The sequence below is a fragment of the Suncus etruscus genome, chromosome 9 (genome assembly GCF_024139225.1).
Source record: "Suncus etruscus isolate mSunEtr1 chromosome 9, mSunEtr1.pri.cur, whole genome shotgun sequence".
NCBI classification, from domain to species: Eukaryota; Metazoa; Chordata; class Mammalia; order Eulipotyphla; family Soricidae; genus Suncus; species Suncus etruscus.
In genome coordinates, this window is record NC_064856.1 from 40,957,172 (window position 1) to 40,977,062 (window position 19,891).

A 19,891-nucleotide genomic window follows, 5' to 3' on the forward strand; every position below is an offset into this window, starting at 1 on the left:
ATGAAGTCTTTTGTCTCAGAACCTGTAGAGCTATCCTTTATTTGTATTATTAGCTTTTATTTTGGATCAGGTGTTTTGGGAGAGAGAAGGTTTTGAGCCACATCTCAATATGCTCAAGAAATACTTTTCCCTCTGTGCTGAGGAATTATTTCTGGTGGGTTTTAGAAAAACATATGTAGTGTGCTAGAAATAGAATCTATATTAGGGCAAGGCTCAAGTGCTTTACTTACTATGTGATATCTCTGAAATCTAGAGAATATTATTAACATAGCTTCTACCAAAAAGACTAAACCAACTTCAGTGATTCTTCTTGCTTCCTTAAATAGGTCATGCTTATGTCAATCTGTGTATTAGCTCATGCTGTCCCTGGAACATTACATTTTTTTCACTGTGCTACCATGCAATAAATTATGTTTGGTAGTACAACAGCAGACATTACACTTCTGGGAACAAGAAGTCTGAAGTCAAGGTGCTGGCAGAGTCTTGCTGAAGTGACTCTAGTTTAATGCTTCTCAAACCTATTGAGGAAGGATTTCTTTCTCACAATGTATTTTATTCTGTTGACAGTATAGCTGAAAGTTTGAGATGTTCTTGGTTTGCATCTCACACATACATAATTCCTAACATAATACCTAACAATTTTGTGAGTCACCTCATTGTATTGGGTTGCTGAATACTATTGGGTTCACACTGAAAGAGAATACATTTATTTATTAAGCACTTTTAAAAATTGCTGTGATGATACAGCAAATAGGGTGCTTGTCTTTTATGTAAAAGATTCAGTTCAATTCTGGTATCCTGGTTTGGCAAGGGGAACTGTATATCCTTGAGCACCACAATATATGACCCTCAAACACCACACACATGCACAGATACTGTGATTTACAATACGATCGATAATAGAGTCGTGCATACATCATACCTATGCAACATACAACACCCACCACCATCTTACCCACTTCATTCCAATGAAGCTACAAAGATTCTTCCCTTCCAACGCTGTCCTCCAAATTAATTATGTGGATGAACTCTTGAATTCTGTTGCCTTCTGCCATGAGTAGCTCATTTATAGTACATCTTTAAACATAAGAGAGATATGCATTTATATCTGTCCCTTTCTTTCTGATGAATTTCACCTAGCATTTTGGCCTATAGTTTCATGGATGTAGCAGCAGATCACATTATATTATAATTTATTAAAGTTGCATAGTATTTTATTGTATATTTATATATAAACCATAACTTCTTGATTATTTATACACAATTGGACAGTTGAATCATTTACCTATCTTGGCTATTGCACTAAGTGCTTCAATAACATTAATGGGTCTGTCTTTTATCTTTAATTTTAAAGGTTTGGGATATGGAAGCAATTGGTTTTGTTGTGATATATAAAGGAATTCTATTTATTTTTTTTAGAGAACTCCATTTTATATTAAGCACTTTTAGATGTCACTCTTTAAGTATATACTGAGTGCATATGAGATTCAAATTATGTAATATGTATTGGAATTTTCAAGAACAGTGATACAATTATTGTAGTTTCTTAAAAGAAATTTTTCTTACATCAGTATCAAGGAGATAGTGGTGATTAAAGAGGAGACTCCTAGTCATGATTAATTGACTCGTCTAGACTCCTTAAGCCTGGTCTATAATGAACCAAGCTACAATGCTAGGATAATTTGTTTGAGTGGCAATAAGAGCTAAACCTGATAACATGCATCGAATGATTAGAAATGTAAAGGAGAAGTATAATGGCATTAAAGAAACACCAACTCTAGACAATAAATTAATCATCAAATGATTAAATGAAGTTGGGAGTAAAACAAAATGATCTCTCATGGAGATATGGGATAGTGATCCAGAGATAGAAAAAAGATACACTACTGTTCATTCATATTTTTCAACAAGTTTTAGAACTATTGTTTATTTGTACAGGCATTCTTCTAGAAACACAGCTACTGTAGTGGAGATTGATTATATGCTAAGTCTCTAGAACATAGGCAACAAAACCAGGAAAATTATTTCATTGTAAGATAAACATCATGACAAAGATATACAAGGTGTTATGCTATAAAATAATAGAGTTGGGATGACTTTGGATGGAGTGGTAAGACAGTACCATTTAAACTGTATACAGAAGGGATGTTTAGCATGTCTCTTTATGGCCTTTTACCACCCAGTTCTTGTTCAGAGTGATCAATTCCATATAGCACTTCCATAGTAGACCTTGCTCTACTCTAATTGCACTCTCTGCTCTTTGTGGCAAGCTCCTTTTGGTCTCTCTCATATAGGTAATAGAAAATAAATTAAAGATTGCTACTCAAATATATTCAATAATAAAATAAATTTATGATTTTAGAACTAGGAAACTCCAACTTCTGGTTTTTGTTAAACAGATGTCAACAGTGCTATGGTTGCAAAGAATCTTAAAAATTCTGAGATGCCTTAATCACTAGGTCCTCCATCATCTGATAACAAAACTCACTCAAAAGATTTTTATCTAAAATATCAAAGTTTTGATAATTATTACAAAATAGATTTCAGTATCTTTTTCTTCAATAATGTGAATTAAGTTAAACAACTAAAGGAAAACCGATAATACTTGAATCCAAAGATTTTTTAGCTTAATTAATCCAAGTCATTCTCCTCATATCACACTAATTGCAGAGTATAGACATTTAGTAATTAACAGGCATTTCATAGTGCTGTAGAACTCCAGCTCTAAAGACAGTTTTAAAAAGTGCAAGATGTGCTTTGACTTTCAAAAGAGTATTTAGAATTAGTTGGACTTCCATGCTAATTCTATTATCAATTATTAGTTTTACTTATACAAGTTTTTTTCTATTTTTCTTAATATTTCACCAATTATAAAAGTATTATAGTTATAAAATAACTATATAATAATATAACTTTATTTAATGAGATTGTTAAAATTAATTTTGAAAATTACCATTCTTTAAAATTTCAAAATAAACCATGGAACAGAAGCATTTGTCCTTAATTATAAAATTTATATATATACTGTCACTTAATGAGAAATTTTTCATCTAAAATGTTATAAAATAAAGAAATCATGAAGCTAATTTATTTACTTCAAAGAGAAGATTATTAGAAAATAATTATGGTAAGAGCATATATGAAGGCAATATTCTGCTGTTTCCTATTTGTTCTTTGAGAAGTGAGACAAAAGCAAAATGACATGATATATGATTAATATTTTGGCATGTGAATAAACAAAAACTCATAGTTCTAAATAAAACTAATCAAGATTATATTAATACTAATCAATCATTTGTGTGAAGAAATCACTTAAGTATTTTATTTCCTTTACCAAGGATATTATACAAAAATTTCAGAAGTAAGTTTAGTTCTAAAATTTCCTCCAGAAGAAAAGATAAAGGAGAGTTATATAAAATATGCAAACTAGATGTTGACAATTAAATACAAGATTGTATGTCTCAACCACAGGTTCTCAGTTTGCATCAGGAGTGTCTAATTTAGAGCTATTTAAAATGTTTATTTAGTCTCCTTCTGGGATACTTATGAGTTTGTAAAAGCAGCATAACATGGCATAGATTTGAAAGCATAAGTTATTCACTGAATCTCCTTGTACAGAAATAAATATCCTGTCTTCATACTATCCAAGTACAAAGTCAGAATTTCTTAGTATGGCATCCATGTTCCTTCCCAATATTCTTCAGCTGTCTGGTTTCCTTTGATATAATATAGTATATCTAATACCCTTTTCCGCAAATATATCTTGCATATGTTTGCCTCTTGCTTAGTTTTGAGTCCATGCCATCTACTACAAAACTATGGACTTTCCTTGCTAATAAACTAATGTCTCTCTGTCACCAAAATCTAGTTTATATTCTAACTTCTCTACATCTTAATCTCTTTTTTTTCTTTCTTTGGTTTGTTTGCTTTTGGGACATATCCAGTGATGCTCAGGGATTAATCCTAGCTATGCACTCAGAAATCTCTCCTGGCTTGGGGGAACATATGGGATGCCAGGGATCGAATCAAGGTCCATCCTGGGCCATCCATGCACAAAGCAAATGCCCTACCGATGCACTATCGCTCTGGCCCCTCTTTTAGTATTTAATTGGCAATTTCTCTATTACTCATAAAACTCATTTGGTGCTTGATATATATGGTCTTGTATTGGTGCCATATTATTTTATGTGTCTACTAATTTTCCATATATATAATTCCTGAGGGAAAAAAGTGAATTAACATGTACTATTCAATCTTTGTGTGATTCTAGTACTTAAATTATTACTTCAATTTATTCTTGTGTTGAAACTAAATTTATATTATTGTTCACAGATAGAAACGTTATTTAACCATATCTACCATATCAGTCTTTTTCACCAATTTTTCACCAATTATAGAAGTATCATAGACATACCATAGACATACCACTATCTATTTAGCACAACTCTAAGCATAAAATATTTAGTATATTTAGTATGTGCTTTAAGATCTGTATGCTATTATCCTGATGTCAGATTACTTACTAATTATTGCCTACTTAAAATTTAGAAGTTTTATTTTTCTGCAATAACAGAAAAATTGTTATTTTCTAGTTGCAATTCTACAAAACCAGTGTCTTTTTATTTAAACATATATAATGGCCAGGAATTTAATATGTCTTGGCTTATCTTTATTAATTGATTGAATTAATTAATTGTCTAAATTTGAGACATACCTATTCTTAGAAGTTAAAAGATTTGAAGATTAGTCATCAAGGATAGTCAACCAGAGGGTTTGAAACCTTCTGTGGTTGAAAGTTTATTTGGGGAAGCAGTAATTTTGCTTTATGTCTCCATTTCACACTTAACTACTTCTTCCCATACTGTTGGATTCTAATATTTGGAAGATAACCTTTCACTTAACATTTTCCATATGTAGCAGGACAGTAGTGGAAAATCCTAGTCACTTTGGTTATGGTGTGCAGTGACTTCATATATTAAATGCTGTTATTTATGTTTTATTTATATTCATATACTTAAATACCATTGTAGGCATATGCTTAAACTATTATAAAAATTATAAAAAACATTGTACAAATAAATTATAGAGAAAAAAGAGATAATTCAGAAAAATTAACTATTTTAGTATAACCTCGAAAAGTAATAGTATTTTACTGGATTATTATGTTACAAATTTTTTCCATTTACATGCTCTGAAACTCAATTTCTGTCAACATGTATCACAAACAGATTACAAAATAATAATTGGGAATATTGATAGGCTATTAATAATTCAAGATCTAATAATATGTTAATTAGTACACTCATTTCCATTAGATAGATGTGCTATGAAAAACTATTTTAATGATTATGTGCTTGGTGGGCTTGGACTCGGGGAAATCAACCAGTCAGATGACTTTCATGATTTTTGTCATTAAGTTTGGTGCCAAATGAATCTGAGTTGTGGGTTGCCCCCACCAAGCTGTACATTCATATCAGTAACTTGGACATTGATGTAGAGAGCACTTCCACTTCTCAATACTAGAGATACAATTTCAAAATTTTCTTCTGTCTTCTTCCAAGTTTTGTCTCCAGGGAGATATACTCCATTTAACCTCCCAACAATCAGTTTTATGTATTCTGTTCATAAGGTATAGCTAAGTTCACATTCACACATCCCCTAATCAAATACCTTAGATAAATACCTTAGATTAAATACCTTTATTCTTCAAATCATATATTTGTCCTTAATATTACAGAAGACCAAGATAATGAGAATGCAGCAATCTTCTCTGTTACAAAGGAATCTATAAAATTAAGTGTTGGAGAAGCATGGGAAATTCAAAGTATTGGAGGATTTGTTTGTTTGTTTGGGTCACACCCAACAGTGCTCAAGGGTTATTTCTAACTGTGCACTCAGAAGTCACTTCTGCAATCTCAGGGGACCATATGGGATGCCGGGATTCGAAACGGGATCTGTCCTGTGTCGGCTGCCTGCAAGGCAAACGCCTTGCCACTGTGCTATCGCTTTGGCCCCATTAATGCAATTTTTATACATTTGGACATTAGCTTACCTCTGAGTCTTTGCCCTGATAATCTTTTTTTTTTTTTTTTTTTTTTTGGTTTTTGGGTCACACCCGGTGGTGCTCAGGGGTTATCCTGGCTGTCTGCTCAGAAATAGCTCCTGGCAGGCACGGGGGACCATATGGGACACCGGGATTCGAACCAACCACCTTTGGTTCTGGATAGGCTGCTTGCAAGGCAAACGCCACTGTGCTATCTCTCTGGGCCCCGCCCTGCTAATCTTAAAACAATTAAATTGTATTGAATTTGGTAACCATTAGCCTCTGCATGGAATACACTGTGAGATATACTCTAAAACCTCCTTTCATCATCTTTCACGAGTAACTCCAAATAATAAATACATGTTATTATATAATATGATTATTTATGTATAATATATTATTAGTAATTATTATCCAAATAAAGGGATTATTAAAGTTTTATAATATTAAATTTATATGTAATATATACATGTGATATATTAACATAAATCAAATACATATTGTACAATTTAGGGGGGCAGTTTTGGGCCACACCTGGTGGCACTCAGGAGTTACTCTAGCTCTGCACTCTTATATAGTTCCTGGCTCAGTGACCATATTAGATGCCGGGGGATCAAATCCGCGTTCATCATGGGTCAGCCGTATGCAAGGCAAACGCCCTACCGCAGTGTTACCACTCTGATCCCATATTGTACAAATTTAAAAACAAAATTTATAAATTATCCTGTGTATATATGGTCATGATAAAGTCTTCAGATTTAAGTAATTGCTTCCCCTTTTGAATCCTAAACACTCTCAAGCCATCTGGTTAAAAAGAAAAATAACACCTTCTATCCTACGCCCATCTCCTGAAAATGTCCCAGCTGGCTTAAAGCATTATCTTACACTCCAGTTAAACAAAATTATGCTGCTGCTGCACTGAAAAGCTGGGACAAGTCAACCTGGCATTTTGCCAGTTGTTCAGCATCCAAAGGTTTTATAATTAAAATACCATTTTACATAAGATTAAAATAAAAACAGCATAGATGAATGTAGCATGTTACATCCAGGTGACAATAAAAGACAAAATATCTGAATAACTGGTTGTTCTTTATTCTTAGCTACTTTGAATATGTTTGTATGTGTTTCTTGCTTAGTCCTTGAAGAGTTCCCAGGCTTCAATCCATGTCTCTTTACATTTGGCTATTCCCACATGCTTGATTTAAAAAATACAGTTTAAAGTAGAAAGATGTTTTAGAAAATACTTTTATAAATAATAAATTTCTATTTTATATAGAGTTCATACTTTAAATCTAAATAACTGGCAAATAAATAGTACAGTGGCAATAGTCTTGCACATCTCACCTGGCTCAATCCCTGGAACCCCATATGGTCCTCTAAACATATCAGGATTGGTCCCTTATACAAGGTCCAGGGGTAATCCCTCATCACATCCAGGAGTAATCCCTGAACACTGTTAAGTGTGACAAAGAAAAAGAAAAAGAAAATCTAATATGAAAACTAAAATTAGATAAATAGTTCAACGGCTAAGGTGATTATATAGGCAAACCCAATTTTTTTTTTTTTTGCTGTTGTTTGGGGATCCACACCCAGTGATGCTCAGGGATTACTCCTGGCTATGTGCTCAGAAATCGCTTCTGGCTTGGGGGACTATAAATTATGCCAGGGATCAAACTGAGGTCCGTCCTGCGTCAGCCGCGTGCAAGACAAATGCCCTACCACTACACTATCGCTCCAGCCCTGCAAACCCCAATTTGATCTCGAGTACCAGGTATCCTCAGTACCCTGAGCACAGAGTCAGAAGTAAACGTGAGCTCTGACGGGTATGACTCAACAACGCCCACCTAAATCAAAAACTAAAATTAGTACCTAGAGTACTTATTATGTTCCAGATATTGAGGAAAAAAGCATATGTTCTCAAGATGATCATTCTATTAACCAGCCCAGTGTAAAGAACATTATGATTAAAAAGAAAAACAAATACTGAGTGATGTATTAACTCAAACAACAGTAGGGAGCTTGTAAGAAAAATATCAGGACAACATCCAGAAGATCGTGATCTCTGAATCAAAAATTAGAATTTTGTTTCACTATCTCTATAAATCTAAATGTGTACTCTTATCATAAGACATATGAGACAGGGGCCGGGCGGTGGCACTAGAGGTAAAGTGCCTGCCTTGCCTGCGCTAGCCTTGGACGGACCGCGGTTCTATCCCCTGCCTCCCATATGGTCCCCCAAGCCAGGAGCAACTTCTGAGCGCATAGCCAGGAGTAACCCCTGAGCGTTACCGGGTGTGGCCAAAAAAAAAAAAAAAAAAAAAGACATATGAGACAGCATTTACACTCCTTGGTAATTGCGCAAAGTAGTTGATTGTCTTTTAGGAAGACAGCTTAATTAGATATTCAGTACAGTATATTTTTCCCAAAGTACCACCAGAAGTGGTATCATTCGTGATCTCTGAGAACTCAGTATTTTCTGAATAGCCAAGTGTGGTCCCAAAATCAAATCAAACATACAAATATAAAAACATGCAAGCATAGAAACAATGCCTACATATGGATATTTATAGTAATTTTATTCAAAAATACAAAATCTTGGAAGGAACCAAGATGTGCATAACAAATAATAATAACAAATAATAGAACACTATTTAATACTCACCAGACATAACCAATCAAGCCAAGAAAAGATATGGAGAAACTTTAAATGTATATCATTAAATGAAATGATCCTAACTGCAGAGATTTCATAGTAAATGATTTCATATAATGCATTCTGAAAGAAAACAAAATTTTATTAAAAACAACAAAAATTTAAAAGAAAAAAAAAGATTGGGGCCGGAGAGATAGCATGGAGGTAAGGCTCGTTTGAATCCTGGCATCCCAAATGGTCCCCTGAGCCTGCCAGGAGCAATTTCTGAGCGTAGAGCCAGGAATAACCCCTGAGCGTCGCCAGGTGTGACCCAAAAACCAAAATAAATACCGTAAATAAATAAATAAAGATCAGTGGTTGCCAAGATTTTTTATGATTAGGTAGAGCACAGGATATATTTAAGTCAGTGTAACTAGTCTGTAGCATATATAATAATATGTATATGCCTATATATATTTGTCCCCATTCACAGAAAGTACAAAAAGTAGAAGTGATCACTAAGATTACAGACCTTAGGAAATAATGACATATTAATGTTGCTTCAAGTACCACAATAAAAAGAGTATTACTACAGTGGTGAATAGTGTGGAGAGAGGAACTTAGAAACTTTCTAAGTCCCCTTTCAGTTTTGCTGTAAAAAACTGAACTTAAGAATTGTTTCGAGCCAGAGAGATAGCATGGAGGTAAGGCGTTTACCTTTCATGCAGAAGGACGGTGGTTCGAATCCTGGCATCCTATATGGTCCCCCATGCCTGCCAGGGGCGATTTCTGAGCCAGGAGTAACCCCTGAGCACTGCCGGGTGTGACCCAAACAAACAAACAAACAACAACAAAAAAGAATTGTTTCAAACTAAACAAAAGAAATTAGTTCTCATATTTACTAGCTTTCTGATGTGCATCTAATTTCAACTAGTTTAGACAAGTTAATTTATCAAAGAAGAATCAATAATTTGTAACTGTACATCCCATAATTTTGTATCTAAAATGTTTCCACTAACAGAAAAAATATCTATAAATGGTTACTTAAAACATACATATAAAACATACATATAAATGGAACATTTGTTAGTATAATAATTTGTAGCATGTTAAAGTCAGTTTAATAAGATGCCATTTTATACATTTTGCTCTGTCATTACTAATTATTTATTAAATAATTTATTTAATTATTTATTCAAATAAGCACTATCATACACTATAATAAAATTCTACTACAAGCTAAAAACATACCCAAAATGTTTGCTTAAAAATTGGTGAGCTAGTTTGAGATGGTGTTAAAGTCAAATCAACAAAAACACGCCCCATTTATCTTTTTGTAAATAGAAAGCAATAAGTTGCTATGAAAATGCCTCCAGATTGTTTACACAGATAAGTAATAAGGAGAGATATTTGCACTGATTGTTTGAAGCTATATTCTTTCTTCAGTATTTTTTTTGTATTTAACATGTAATCTAAAGCTAACTTCCAAGTGAAACATGTTCTTTCCTATTTTTCTAATACAGTACCAGATTTTCTCTGTAAAGCTTTCGTTTTTGCATTTTTTCCTTTCTTCCAAAGTAATTTTAGCATTTTGGATTTTCCTCAAATTTTCTCCCACACATTATCTTTGTTGAAAATCTTTGCCATTGATCTCATTTCAGTAAGCATCTCATTTTATTTGAACCACCTCTTTTTTTTTAAGAGTATATTTAGACAATAGTAGCAAAAAAAAAAAAATACCAGGAATAATCAAAGTTGGAAAATGGAAGGCAAACTGTGTCAAATAATAAGGAAGACACCATAGTGATAGTCTTAATTTTTTTCTGCTTTCTTTATATCCTGGGTATGGCAGAAGTCTATATCCTGGAATAATCAACAAGTAAAGATAATGATATCTCAGGAAAAATTGCCCCCCCCACCATTGCCCAAAAAGAGAAAAGAAAAAAAAACTGGAGAAAGAGTAAAGTAGGAAACATTATTGTTAATACATTATTGTTAATAAAAAAAAGTTATCCCTTCACCCTGAAGTACCAATTGTTTGTGCAGATAGCTATACTTCTGGATCCAACCAGGGGTAGTCAGGTGAGTTGGTAATGCAATGGTCATTTATTTACTCCTCTACTGGACTTGAGTCAGTGAAATAACTAGGAGCTAAAGTTCTTTCTTCCTCCAAATAGTAGCAAAGAGAAAATACACAGTAACTAGAAATAGTCAACACTCCACTTTTCAATGTGGTTTGAACTTGCACCTTCACTAAGGAATTGCAAGTTGGAATGGATATTGCTAATTTCTTTCTCCTCTTCCCTTTCTAATACTGTTAGAACCCCTGTCAAAGAGAATATTTACCCAAATTAGTTCAATGTGGTGAAATAGTGCAAGTGCCCTTGAGAGTGGAGTTAGTGTCAATGGGAAAGGTTAAATTTCCTCACCCAGAATCATGAAGGCAAAGCAGGAGGGTTAGTTAATGCTAGTCTCTCCCCTATTGCTATTATTTGTCCTGGTGATAGTGAGGAAGAATAAGTGAAATGCTAGTTGTTACCCACATTTTATTCTTCCTAGAACCACTGGGACCAGATAAGAAGTTGAATGTTCATCTTAGTTTGATTTTTAAATCACACCTAAGCTAAACTATTCCCCCAAATAAAAATGATATGATGTGACCACTGTTTCATAACACTCCAAGTGTTCAGTATACAATAAAAATTCCTCTCCTCGGGGCCAGACCGGTGGCACAGTGGTAGGGTGTTTGCCTTGCACGTGGCTGACCTAGGACAGACCATGGTTTGATCCCAGGTGTCCCTGTTGTCCCCTGAGCCAAGAGCAATTTCTGAGCACAGAGCCAGGAGTAATCCCTGAGCATCACCAGGTGTGACCCAAAAACCAAAAGAAAAAAAATAAAAGAAAAATTCCTCTCCTCTTACTGAAAAAGGAAAATTTAAAATTGAATGAGAAAGTGCAATCAACAGGTACCAACACTGAGATGGCACAGATAGAACTATCTAGCAAAGATTTTAATGTTTCTATCATGCTTCAATGTACAATCACAAATGCACTTGAAATAAATTGGGAAAATGGGAAGCCTCAGAAGAGAATAGAAATGGAACAAAATGAATTATTACAGCTGAGAGATACCCTAATCAAAAACTAACTCTGACTTCACATTCTCTGTAACAAAATTAATTTTACTTAAAATTCAGTGAGTGGCAAAAGAAGAAATGTGTTTTTTCAATAAAACTCAGTCTGCTGAAACTTTTCTTTCTGTCTCATGATATTATTAAAGGCAAACAGCCAATGCTTGAGCCACTCAGATTAATCTATAGAGCTGTGCAATAACAATGAACATTGTTTCAAATTATAAATTTCATGGTGATATGGAGATTGTGGTGATACAAATTGATAGACAACTAATCCACTGACTTCTTTATATTTTAGCATTATTTTTTCACATTTACTTACTTAAGTTACTCTAATCTCAGCTTTTTCTTAAAATTACCTGGCTTCCTCCCATACTATGGTTTTTGCAGGGTTGTTTCTGCCCGTTGGAAGTCTCTTCTTTTATTCACATTCTAATTTTATCACCCCTTTAGTCTTCTGTTAAAGGTCATCAGTAGGCCTTTTCGAAAATCTAGCTCTCTTAAATGCTCTACTTTTCCTTTTACTCTACAGAGATGATTATCCTCCTTTAAATATCTTAGATGTATTCCCTTAACAGGTATAACTCTTATTGAATATCCTTTTATATAGTGACAATTTCCCCCATTGGTTTGGGTTTTGTTTTGTTTTGTTTTGTTTTGTTGTGTGTGTGTGTGTGTGTGAGAGAGAGAGAAAGAGAGAGAGACAGAGACAGAGACAGAGACAAAGAGACAGAGAGACAGAGAGAGAGATCTGTTCAATAAGGAATTCTGGTAGAAAACTTTCTCTGTTTAGAGTTCATGTTAGAACCAAGTTATGGTGATTGTTGGACTTGTTCCTTCAGCCCCCATATGCACCAATAATACCTTGTGGCATTGCTCCTTTTTTGCATAGGCACATTAAAATGGGAAAATATTACATCTGCAAACAAGTTCTTATCTAATAAAGATAGGAACACACAAATTTTGTAATGCAGTGGGGCCTTACACCCTGAACATTGTCGTAATGACTTGGCTTAGGCCTCAGAAGAACGGGCATTGTCCATTACCCCTGAACCATGGATATCATCTACCACAATCACAGTTATCTATAACATCAACAGGAAGCAAACCTCTACCAGGGATGACCCTACCACTGGCTTGGCATCGACCTACTCCAAAGAGGGTTCTTTTAACACCCAGACAACTTATCAACAGCAACGGCCTGCTTTTAGGGCAGGGCTTTCTGCACTTCCTTGTAATGGTGAGGTAAAACTAGAGGATGCTGACTTCGATGTAGAATATGCACAGAAACCAGGATCTCTAACTACAAATATCTCACACCAACAATATCAATTGTGTGAAAAAATTTTACTGGGACCACAAAGAATCTTGTATGCCTGGAGCCCAGAGTTGGTCTTATGCCAGAAAATTTCAGGGGTAAGATCTTGTATTTAGGTCAAAGCTTTATCTTTCTGTTTCCCCCATATTTTGCTGGACCTATGCAAACAACTGCCACTCTCACGCTGTTTTTACTGTATTTCTTTAACTCTTATCTTTTTTTTGTTTCATTTGCAAACATTTATTTCAGAGCACATACACGTTTAATACAGAGCTATATGCATTTCCATGAGACACTTGTGCAGAAACATCAGAAATCCATAGGTTACAATGATTGTCTACGCCTTCCACATAAGGAAGTTGGAGATCAGAGACTCCAAACTCAAACCTCTAATCCATGTAAAAAAAAAAAAAAGATCGGTCTTCTCGGAAGAGTTAGAAGAACAACATTTTACAAATGCTAGAGGAATGAGAGTGAACAAAGGGACTGTTTCAATGACTCATTAGCACCACGAGCGCCCTTTGAATTGCAGTTACAGTTAATTCAAGAGCTTGGGAGTGATTTCGGGAAACACTGTGCATTGTGTATGCTGACCCTCGGGTCAGAGGAGCCAGCAGCTACAGACAGAAAGGCCAGCACACCTGGCATCACAGTACACTGAAGAAGGCATGGCTAGGGCTGGCTGGTGAGCTCAAGGAGAGAAGGCACTGTCAACTGAGAGAATCTAAGATCTCAACTCCTAAAAACATTACCTATCATTTCCAATGTGTGTCATGCTTTTGGAGACTCCCCACATTCTGGGGGGCGTGCCTGAGTGTGCAATGTGGTTGGCAGATTAGGGCAGAGTTAAACACTTGACAACAGTAAACCATCTTCCAACCTTTGGTAATAGTAGCTGGATTAGCAAATTAGCCAGTTGCCCTCCGTGGGCAATCTTGAGGGTCTGATTTATCTCCTACCGTGTGCTCTACCCAACTGAACCTGAGGTGTTACTTGCTAACAGAATGGAACCACTAAACAGTGTACAGTTCCCAATACCTACAGAAAAGAAGCTATTGCTTGCTTTGGTGGTGCAGGTTAGTTCAGAACCTCGAGAAGAATGACTGCTGCCACCAAGATATCTCCGGAGTACATCCACACTTGCATTGAACAGAAACCCCAAAAAACTGAGACAAAGAAATTGGCATGAGAAGGCACCTATTTTTTACTTGACACCCTAATTTGAAGAGTGACACATCACAAAGTTTTTGAAAAGAGCCCTGTCCAGTCAGATCAGTAATAGTCAGGACGCCCAAGCGTGCCACCTCCACTAGTGAGCCGCTCTACTCGAAACATCACGAAGTAAACCAGCTGGAACAAAAGAGAAGGGACAAAAACTTTGTGATGTGTCACTCCTCAAATTAACTCTTATCTTAAAAAAAAAAAAAAAAAAAGAGCTTACTAAACCGTCTGCTAGTGTTTTAATATGTTCATTCATGATTCAATAATTTTCAAAAATATACTTATACTGAACTTTTTCTTCTTTCCTTTTTCATCCACATTTTAATGTTTCTAATTTTCTATTTTTATTATTAATTTAATGCAATTATAATACAAAAGTTCATACAAAGCCACTCATATTTAAGTTACAGACAGTTCTGAAATACATCCAATATAAACAATAACTCTGGCTTATAACATTTTGCTCAAATCTCATTTTTGCACTTTTGAGGCACCAAGAAGAAACTCTTGCAGGGATGGAAAAAAGTGTTGCCATTCATTGTGAAAAAGACCCAGCTGCCCTTAGATCTAGCAGCCCATTGTAGTAGGAAAGACATGCAGGAAAATTTTCTATTTTTTTTTTAAATTTGCTTTTGGTCATCTTGAAACAAATGTATTATGATCAGTTAGGTCAACTATGTGATGCATTTTCTTTAAAGAAATTTAATAAAAAAAATAAAATATATACAGAGATGATTATCTTTCTACAACAAACATAGCTTATATCACTCATCAGTATTCTACCCCCATTAACTTATTAGTAAAGAATGATGTTCATTTTGCTTGTACACTTTCCTAGTATCTGAAACAATCCCTGGCTTAGTAAATGCTAACAAAGTACTTATAGAATAAAAGAGTAAAATCTAAGTCAAATTACCTTTGACTTAATGAAACACATTGTATCATAATAATAATAATATTCTAAACTGTGATGTGCAGTTTACACACTTTCATAATTCAATGAAGATAATACATCACTTCATGATGATGTATTCACAGTCTTTTAATGCTTTTTCATTATTCATACTTCAAAATATATTGAATGACTCTGCTCTTCTTTCATCATTAAGAAGAAACAATATAAAAGCAATTTTAAAGATTAGGACTGAGATATTTGGGAGATGAGTGTGTCAGATCTAGGATTTCAAAATGCTGTTTTTAAAGCACTTAAAGAGAAAATTGGCCGGTCTCTCCTCTTCACTCCCCTCTCCACTTCTCTTCTCTCCTCTTCCCCTTCTCTACTCCCCCCTCTTCTTTCTCCCTCCTTTTCCTCCCTATTGTCCCTCTTCCCTTTCTCACTTTCTCACTCTCTCATTCTCAGAACTTTAGTACCTGGCACATAGTATGCCTGACCAGGCAGAAAAAAAAAGAGAAAATTGACCAAGATGCTTAATAATATTGTCCATATTATTTAACATCTTCAATATTCAATAAATTTATGGATCAGGATTTTTTCCCATGTTTTTCGAGGTTGCTTTTTTATTTGGTTTTTGGTTTTTGGGTCACATCTGACAGCACTCAGGGGTTACTCCTGGCTCTATTCTCAGAAATTGCTCCCGGCAGGCTCGGGGGAGCATGTGAGATGCGGGAATTCAAACCACCATCCTTCTGCCTGCAAGACAAATGCCTTACCTCCATGCTATCTTTCCAGCCCCATGGAACAGGATTTAATCTTTAATATTTTATTAATGATTCTAAATATCCATTTTGGGAATAATAGTCTTGTTATGTACCCAAATTTCTGTAATTTTTCCAACTTGTTTCAATCTCTACATGGATGTTTCTCCATTACCTGGATGGAGGTTGTCAAAATCATATGTATTTTGGGCTGGACTAATAGTACAGTAGGTAGGGTGTTTTGCCATGCAAGCTGCTGGCATGGAATTCCATTGGTCCCCCAGAAACATCAAGAGTAATTCCTGAGCACAGAACCAGGAGTAACCCCTGAGCACCACTGGGTGTGGCCCAAAATAAACAAAAAATCATATGCATTCTTCTGTACTTTATCCTACTCCCCTTCCTTTTTGCCAGTTATTTCTTCCTCTCCACAAACTAATGCCTGCATTCCTTTTGGAAAAACTTTGTCCCAAACATTTACTTTACTGCTGTCCCTTTCATATCATCACTGCAACTATCTTATTCATGTTGTCACTTCTTTGAACCTGGATTATTTGGTCAGAATCCTAATTGATTTTCTTGCTACCCTCTGCACTTCCCTCTCCAGCATTCCTACAGGTCAACTTTCTTGAAAGAATTTAAATATTCTTTTTATTTTCTACCTCAAAATTGACACCCACTGAGTCCCTACTGCCTACCTAGTTACCATTAATTAACAGATACAAACTAGCATATTACATCTTCCATAGTCTGATCTATTTTATCAAATTTATTCTCCATATTCTATGTCTTTTTTGCTTACATTTATTCTACTGAGAACTAGTGTGGTTTTCAATATAAGAACAAATGTGGAGAGACCAAAATGGGTAGGTGCAATTTAAAAAAAAACCAAATACTTCCAGCTATAAAATAAGTAAGTTGTGGGTTGCAATGTTCATCATGGTAACTATAGATAATTATCATGGTGTTATGTCTGCATGAAAGTTACTTGGAGAGAAGAAAAGTTTTCAAGCATTAGAAATATGGTTCAATGATAGAGTCCCTGACTTGCATGTGTGAGGCTCTGGGTCTGATTTCCAGCATTTCGCAGAAAAATTCTCACCTAAAAACAAAAATGTTACTATATGTAGTCATGAACATTAACTAGATATAGTTATCACTTTACAATATAAAATATGGAAACATTGCATTAATTGAAACTAAATTATTGATAGTTCTTTCTACTAATATAGTGCTATATGCCAGTAATATTTATATTAAAAATATTAAAAAATTGTCATACATTTTATTTATTTCAGTTTTAAAGCCACATCCAATGATGCTCAGGGCTTATCCTTGGTCCTGTGCTTGCTTCTGTGATTACTTCTGGTGGGCTTAGCTAACCTTATGAAATGTGGGGGATTGAACCCAATTTGACAACCTAATGTTTTAGCCCCCAAATACTAGATTTTATTGAGGTATCATAATTTACAATTCTGCTAACGATTGTTTCTTGCATACATTATTCCAACACCACACCCAGACCAATACACTGCCTTCCTTCCAACAATGCCCCAAATGTTTTTCCTACGTACTCCTCTTCCTCCTGTAAACTTAGTTCTATGAAATAACCCTAACCTAGTCTATTGACTTTATCTACTAGTTGTTCCCTTACTATGTGGTTTAATATCCCACATATGAAAGAGATCATTTTGTATTTGCTCCTTTTTTTCTGGCTTCACTCAGCATGATATCCTCCATACCATAGAAAGACAATTACTTTAAACAAGGGAGATAGAAGAAAAGTCTATTAAAAAAAGTCTTAATATTAGGAAAGAATTTGCCTATCAACTGGCATTTGTTACAGTGTGGAATTTAGACATCTACTCTGAGGTTAATGTCATGATGAATAAAAATATATCATATTTTGGGACACCATTTTTACAGGTAATAACTTGTTTATATCTTATCTCCTTGAGTAAGACACAATTTCAATCTTGTAAGGGTCACATTGTAAACAGTCTTCTCTACTTGCTTCTACAGAGAACCCCGCAAGGTGGTCCTGCATAAAGGTTCCACTGGCCTAGGATTCAACATCGTGGGAGGGGAAGATGGCGAAGGTATTTTTGTATCATTCATTCTGGCAGGCGGACCAGCAGATCTGAGTGGGGAGCTTCAACGAGGAGACCAGATTTTATCTGTGAGTATTTCGCTTTCATCTTTGTCCTTCATGTATCTGACACCATTTGAAAAAAAGTCACTTTTAATTATGACTTTAATTACAAAGGAAATATGGATGAAAACGTTATGGATTCATTTGTCCACTACAATAAATGTGGACTTCAAATACTTGATGATTGGTTCTTTCTTCCCTCAATTATGGGTAATATTTCCATTTTGTTTTTCTTAGAACTACCTTCATTTAACATAACATTAACAATTATGACATCCATTTTTATAATGTTATTTTTCAAAATCTTTGAATATACTATAAAAACAGCACCTCTATAAAGTATGACTTAGAGACAAAGAAGTCTCTAAGAGTCTATATATCAAGTGATGCTATACATAGTTTGGTGAAGTTGGTATGTGGTAACCACAGCACCATTACCTAAATTCTTGTCAACAAGAATTGATTAAGCATTTTAATTTTTTAAGTTATGAAATAAATTGTATATTTTATAGTCAACCCCTAAATTTAATGTTTCACATTTATAAAGGCATATTAAGGATAACTTTCCAAAGTTTACCTAACTAGAGAAAGTCAGAATAAGAATTTTGGGGTTGGTGAGGTGGCGCTAGAGGTAGGTGTCTGCCTTGCAAACGCTAGCCAAGGAAGGACAGTGGTTTGATCCCCCGGTGTCCCATATAGTCCCCCCAAGCAAGGGGTAATTTCTGAGCACTTAGCCAGGAGTAATCCCTGAGCATCAAATGGGTGTGGCCCAAAAAAAAAAAACAGAATTTCAAGCACTGATTTTTAATGCTGGTAATATCCTCTCACTTTCCTGTCTTCTTCCTTTCTTTCCATCTTATTTATTTTCTGTTTTTTTTTCTTTTTATGTCATTCCATATATATATTTGTTTTGGGGCCACACCCAGTGACGCTCAGGGAATACTCTTGGCTATAGCTCAGAAATTGCCATGGTTTGGGGGACCATATGGGACAGGGATTGAACCTGTCTGTCCTAGGCTAGCACGCACAAGGCAGATGCCTTATGCCCTGCACCACCTCTCCGGCTCCACAGTGTATTTATTTTTAATGTTATTGATTGTTTCTTTTCACAATATCAAACTACCACTGGTATAAACTTTATAATTGCTTGTTAAAGCCATATAGAATATTCTATAAATATAAAGCCATAAAGAATATTCAATACTGAAATTTTGGTAATTGTGGAAGCAATATTGAAACTCAATATAAGAAGCATAGTTCTAATGACTGAGGTTTTTGTTCATCATTCAAAAAGCACAGTTTGAGGGTTTTTTATTGCATGGTTAGAAAAGTGTGTCTTTATTTTATGCTTATGATTTATAGCTAAAATTTTCCAATTGACTTTATATATTTTATTTATCATTCCACAGATGTCAGGTTATACATATGGTTGACTTAAATAACATATATTGTTGATTAAATAAAATATTCAGTGGTCTATCTGAACAACCTGATTCTGACTCCACACATACAAGTTTCTGCTCACTTATCACATAGCATCCATTTGTTTAAATACATTAGGTTTGGGAGAAATATGATATAGTTCCATTTCAGAACTTTGTTCTATCATCCAAGAGTTGAGCCTCATTTCCTCAATTACCCCTCACTTCTACTTACTTTTGCTATACTTAAATGGTATATAAATCATTACTGGCAATTTTTAAAATTCATTGCCTACATTTAGTTTCACAACTGT

General features: G+C 34.8%; 1 protein-coding gene across 15 annotated transcripts in view; it reads left to right on the forward strand.

Moving 5' to 3' along the window:
- DLG2 (discs large MAGUK scaffold protein 2) overlaps positions 1-19,891 on the forward strand; it is a 2,242,830-nt gene that overhangs the window by 1,875,128 nt on the left and 347,811 nt on the right. For all 15 annotated transcript variants that reach the window (XM_049780036.1, XM_049780021.1, XM_049780023.1 and 12 more), the window contains one exon: positions 18,027-18,183. In XM_049780036.1, the coding sequence (XP_049635993.1) occupies positions 18,027-18,183 (157 nt within the window). The remainder of the gene's footprint in view (positions 1-18,026; positions 18,184-19,891) is intronic.